This window comes from Oncorhynchus gorbuscha, linkage group LG02 (genome assembly GCF_021184085.1).
Source record: "Oncorhynchus gorbuscha isolate QuinsamMale2020 ecotype Even-year linkage group LG02, OgorEven_v1.0, whole genome shotgun sequence".
NCBI classification, from domain to species: Eukaryota; Metazoa; Chordata; class Actinopteri; order Salmoniformes; family Salmonidae; genus Oncorhynchus; species Oncorhynchus gorbuscha.
The window spans coordinates 112272248-112278247 of record NC_060174.1 but is presented as its reverse complement, the minus strand read 5'-3'; the positions used below and the strand labels follow the sequence as shown (position 1 = coordinate 112278247).

At 48.1% G+C, this 6000-nt stretch overlaps 1 protein-coding gene across 2 annotated transcripts in view; it reads left to right on the top strand.

Annotated features, from left to right (window-relative positions):
• Positions 1–4521: 4521 nt before the first annotated feature.
• The window catches only part of LOC124015776 (serine/threonine-protein phosphatase 5-like), a 42860-nt gene continuing 41381 nt past the window's right edge, over positions 4522–6000 (top strand). For both annotated transcript variants that reach the window (XR_006835217.1, XM_046331247.1), the window contains exon 1: positions 4522–4710. Coding sequence is in view for 1 of the 2 variants with exons in the window: in XM_046331247.1 (XP_046187203.1) it covers positions 4650–4710 (61 nt within the window). In the remaining variant the exon portion in view is untranslated. The remainder of the gene's footprint in view (positions 4711–6000) is intronic.

The window sequence follows — 6000 nt, the reverse complement described above, 5'->3', positions numbered from 1 at the left end:
TGACCACTCTGCAGAGCTGCCTCCAGAACAGCATTCATGATGAAAAATGCTAACATGCACATCACAATTCCAGAATCAAATCAAATGTATTTATATAGCCCTTCTTACATCAGCTGATATCTCAAAGTGATGTACAGAAACCCAGCCTAAAACCCCAAACCGCAAGCAATGCAGGTGTAGAAGCACAGTGGCTAGAAAAAACTCCCTAGAAAGGCCAAAACCTAGGAAGAAACCTAGAGAGGAACCAGTCTATGAGGGGTGGCCAGTCCTCTTCTGGCTGTGCCGGGTGGAGATTATAACAGAACATGGCCAAGATGTTCATAAATGACCAGCAAGATCAAATAATAATAATCACAGTAGTTGTCGAGGGTGCAACAAGTCAGCACCTCAGGAGTAAGTGTCAGTTGGCTTTTCATAGCCGATCATTGAGAGTATCTCTACAGCTCCTGCGGTCTCCAGAGAGAAAACAGCAGGTCTGGGACAGGTAGCACGTCCAGTGAACAGGTCAGGGTTCCATAGTCGCAGGCAGAACAGTTGTATCTGGAGCAGCAGCACTGCCAGGTGGACTGGGGACAGCAAGGAGTCATCATGCCAGGTAGTCCTGAGGCTTGGTCCTAGGGCTCAGGTCCTCCGAGAGAGAGAAAGAGAGAATTAGAGAGAGCATACTTAAATTAACACAGAACACTGGATAAGACAGGAGAAGTACTCCAGATATAACAAACTGACCCTAGCCCCCCGACACATAAACTACTGCAACATAAATACTGGCGGCTGAGACAGGAGGGGTCAGGAGACACTGTGGCCAAACAGGCAGGATATAACCCCACTCACTTTGCCAAAGCACAGCCCCCACACCACTAGAGGGATGTCAGGTGACTCAGGGTTTGGAGAGAGACCTGTGTAGTTCTGTCCCCGACCTTATACCTCAGTCAGCACAGATGGACTAGACACGAAGGGCAGAGGGGTCAGGTTATGGGGCACGGGTAGAGGGTGTATATCTATAGGTTTAGAGAGGGTGGAGCAGGTAAAGGAGATCAACCTGACCAGACGCAGTACAATCTGGTCAGGTTTATCTCCTTTACCTACTCCACCCTCTCTAAACCTATAGATAACCCCCCCTCCACACGTTACAATCTGGTCAGGTTTATCTCCTTTACCTGCTCCACCCTCTCTAAACCTATAGATAACCCCCCCTCCACACGTTACCTAGGATAGGATAAGTAATCCCTCTCACCCCCCCCCTTTAAGATTTAGATGCACTATTGTAAAGTGACTGTTCCACTGGATGTCATAAGGTGAATGCACCAATTTGTAAGTCGCTCTGGATAAGAGCGTCTGCTAAATGACTTAAATGTAAATGTTACAATCTGGTCAGGTTTATCTCCTTTACCTGCTCCACCCTCTCTAAACCTATAGATAACCCCCCCTCCACACGTTACAATCTGGTCAGGTTTACATTTACATTTAAGTCATTTAGCAGACGCTCTTATCCAGAGCGACTTACAAATTGGTGCATTCACCTTATGACATCCAGTGGAACAACCACTTTACAATAGTGCATCTAAATATTTTAAGGGGGGGTGAGAAGGATTACTTTATCCTATCCTAGGTATTCCTTAAAGAGGTGGGGTTTCAGGTGTCTCCGGAAGGTGGTGATTGACTCCGCTGTCCTGGCGTCGTGAGGGGGTTTGTTCCACCATTGGGGAGCCAGAGCAGCGAACAGTTTTGACTGAGCTGAGCGGGAACTGTACTTCCTCAGTGGTAGGGAGGCGAGCAGGCCAGAGGTGGATGAACGCAGTGCCCTTATTTGGGTGTAGGGCCTGATCAGAGCCTGGAGGTACTGAGGTGCCGTTCCCCTCACAGCTCCGTAGGCAAGCACCATGGTCTTGTAGCGGATGCGAGCTTCAACTGGAAGCCAGTGGAGAGAACGGAGGAGCGGGGTGACGTGAGAGAACTTGGGAAGGTTGAACACCAGACGGGCTGCGGCGTTCTGGATGAGTTGAAGGGGTTTAATGGCACAGGCAGGGAGCCCAGCCAACAGCGAGTTGCAGTAATCCAGACGGGAGATGACAAGTGCCTGGATTAGGACCTGCGCCGCTTCCTGTGTGAGGCAGGGTCGTACTCTGCGGATGTTGTAGAGCATGAACCTACAGGAACGGGCCACCGCCTTGATGTTGGTTGAGAACGACAGGGTGTTGTCCAGGATCACGCCAAGGTTCTTGGCGCTCTGGGAGGAGGACACAATGGAGTTGTCAACCGTGATGGCGAGATCATGGAACGGGCAGTCCTTCCCCGGGAGGAAGAGCAGCTCCGTCTTGCCGAGGTTCAGCTTGAGGTGGTGATCCGTCATCCACACTGATATGTCTGCCAGACATGCAGAGATGCGATTCGCCACCTGGTCATCAGAAGGGGGAAAGGAGAAGATTAATTGTGTGTCGTCTGCATAGCAATGATAAGAGAGACCATGTGAGGTTATGACAGAGCCAAGTGACTTGGTGTATAGCGAGAATAGGAGAGGGCCTAGAACAGAGCCCTGGGGGACACCAGTGGTGAGAGCGCGTGGTGAGGAGACAGATTCTCGCCACGCCACCTGGTAGGAGCGACCTGTCAGGTAGGACGCAATCCAGCGTGGGCCGCGCCGGAGATGCCCAACTCGGAGAGGGTGGAGAGGAGGATCTGATGGTTCACAGTATCGAAGGCAGCCGATAGGTCTAGAAGGATGAGAGCAGAGGAGAGAGAGTTAGCTTTAGCGGTGCGGAGCGCCTCCGTGATACAGAGAAGAGCAGTCTCAGTTGAATGACTAGTCTTGAAACCTGACTGATTTGGATCAAGAAGGTCATTCTGAGAGAGATAGCGGGAGAGCTGACCAAGGACGGCACGTTCAAGAGTTTTGGAGAGAAAAGAAAGAAGGGATACTGGTCTGTAGTTGTTGACATCGGAGGGATCGAGTGTAGGTTTTTTCAAAAGGGGTGCAACTCTCGCTCTCTTGAAGACGGAAGGGACGTAGCCAGCGGTCAGGGATAAGTTGATGAGCGAGGTGAGGTAAGGGAGAAGGTCTCCGGAAATGGTCTGGAGAAGAGAGGAGGGGATAGGGTCGAGCGGGCAGGTTGTTGGGCGGCCGGCCGTCACAAGACGCGAGATTTCATCTGGAGAGAGAGGGGAGAAAGAGGTCAGAGCACAGGGTAGGGCAGTGTGAGCAGAACCAGCGGTGTTGTTTGACTTAGCAAACGAGGATCGGATGTCGTCGATCTTCTTTTCAAAATGGTTGACGAAGTCATCTGCAGAGAGGGAGGAGGGGGGGGGAGGGGGAGGAGGATTCAGGAGGGAGGAGAATGTGGCAAAGAGCTTCCTAGGGTTAGAGGCAGATGCTTGGAATTTAGAGTGGTAGAAAGTGGCTTTAGCAGCAGAGACAGAGGAGGAAAATGTAGAGAGGAGGGAGTGAAAGGATGCCAGGTCCGCAGGGAGGCGGGTTTTCCTCCATTTCCGCTCGGCCTTCCGGAGCCCTGTTCTGTGAGCTCGCATTGAGTCGTCAAGCCACAGAGCGGGAGGGGAGGACCGAGCCGGCCTGGAAGATAGGGGACATAGAGAGTCAAAGGATGCAGAAAGGGAGGAGAGGAGGGTTGAGGAGGCAGAATCAGGAGATAGGTTGGAGAAGGTTTGAGCAGAGGGAAGAGATGATAGGATGGAAGAGGAGAGAGTAGCGGGGGAGAGAGAGCGAAGGTTGGGACGGCGCGATACCATCCGAGTAGGGGCAGTGTGGGAAGTGTTGGATGAGAGCGAGAGGGAAAAGGATACAAGGTAGTGGTTTATCTCCTTTACCTGCTCCACCCTCTCTAAACCTATAGATAACCCCCCCCTCCACACGTTACAATCTGGTCAGGTTTATCTTCTGCAGATCTCTGCCCCCTGGAGGTTGATTCACACTGTTTCCCCCCTGTTACTTGCAGCCCCTGTGATAATTCTGTGTGTGTAACATTTGGCAAATTACAATCTATTACGTCATTGTAGACTACACATTCTTTCAGTTTCACTTCTTTTAAAAAATAACATCCCCAAAATTCTGCTTATTTCTGGGAAAACCTAGTGTCAATAATTGAGATAATTATTGTTATTTTTAAATTAGGACAACTCTGGTACTCCAGTCAGTTCACACTTTAGGGAAGCAATTGAAAACTGACCCCGGATCTGGCATTGGAAAAGTATAGCAAAAAAAGACAGTACAGTATGAAGAGAAGCATAAACTGCTTCTCCAATAGAATCCCCTGATCACACTTGTAGGTGAATTTATGGTGACGTTGGCTTACTAAATTCACGCGTCGATACCTCGCCAGGTATAACGGTCTTCTCGCATCGATAGTTGTTTTTGACGAAAATGAAAACGTGTCAGTTTGTCACTCACGATGATGTAATAATAACATGTTCAACTACTTGGCTACTCGAATCGAGGTTGTGCCTTATGATTTTGAGAAAACTAACTAACCAATGAATCATTTGTACTTGTCAAACTCCGGTCTGGTCTGTTTCGTCAGCGTTCCCGGAAGTCTCGTGATGTAGCACCTCTTGGGTTTAGAAACTGTGAGTCAGTTTGAGACCATAGGACTGCAGCGGACGCCCTTTGCGACGATACGGCAACCGGGAGCAAGGAGAAGATGGCGGAGGAAGATACAAATGCAGAGAACTTAAAGGAGAAGGCGAATAATTACTTTAAAGGTAGGATTTCAACCATGTGAAGTTGTCTATCACCGTTATCTTTCAATATGGACAACGTCTGTAAATGATCCAAATCCAGCGCCCTTCATATGGACAACAGTGGATTTGTTCTAGCACACATGAGACGGTTGCTATGCTAACGCTAGGTAGCTAACGAGCTGAACGGCGCATTGCTTTTAATGGACAGTTGCGGTATATGCTATGCTAAGCAACTCTATGCTAAGATAACCAAAAAGTACCTCAGAGTTGTGTGCTGCCGTTTTTGTCGTCAGCTCGGGTCTTGTTAAAAAAAAAAACACGATCCATTCATATTGTGTGAAATGATATGATCATCCATTATGTCGTAGTTTATCTCGAAGACACCAACCAGAATGTATCTAACGTTGTGGCAGAAACTTTTATCCCACTGACTCGTGTACACATCAAATCATTCATTCCTGCCGTTAGCTACTCTAGCTAGCGCTGTTTTGGTTTTCATTTGGACTCCCGTCAAAATGTCTTTGGTCGTTTGGAAACAAAACCTGTCTCACCCGAGATATCATTAACTTAACACAGAATAGCCCAAATCACAACACATGGTTACTAGTGGTAGTTTGGCACGTCGCCGATCATTATGCGGGAGATAAGCTAACGTTTGCTAGCTCGCTGCCTTTACTAATGTAGCTAACAGGGGGATACATTTATCGAGCAAAGTAATACAAGTAACGCTGTTCTCTTGCAATGTTTAGAGTTACTCGGGATACCAAGTCAATAGGTTGAAGATAATGGCCAGCTACATGGCCATAAATTGATGTGCAAGTGGCTGCACATTGTCATATCAACCATCGAAGTATATTGGTAAATAATGAGAAAATATGTCAAATTAGACAAGCTGGTTCTCTACAGTTCCCTGTTATGGTGCCTTGCAACACTACATTACTGCTATACTACAGTACCCTGCTATACTACAGTACCCTGCTATACTACAGTACCCTGCTATACTACAGTAACCTGGCCATAGTCTTCTAATTGAGCTTCCTGCTGCTCAGCTTTACACTACTACACACCGCCTCTGAAAACTGTCAGGGTGATGAAGAGCGACAGATGGGAGGGGATGCATTATGTCAGAGAGATACAAGGGAGAGTTTCTATGGGGTAGCTAGGTACTGTAGTTACCCTAGCAGGGTTTAACATTAGGAAAAAGTGGCACTAGACATTTGACCAGCAACATTTTAAAATTCTCCATAAATTTGATAAATCTGCCAGACCCATATGCATTGGGTCCAAAACCTGATTAGGGCGTCCACCCAC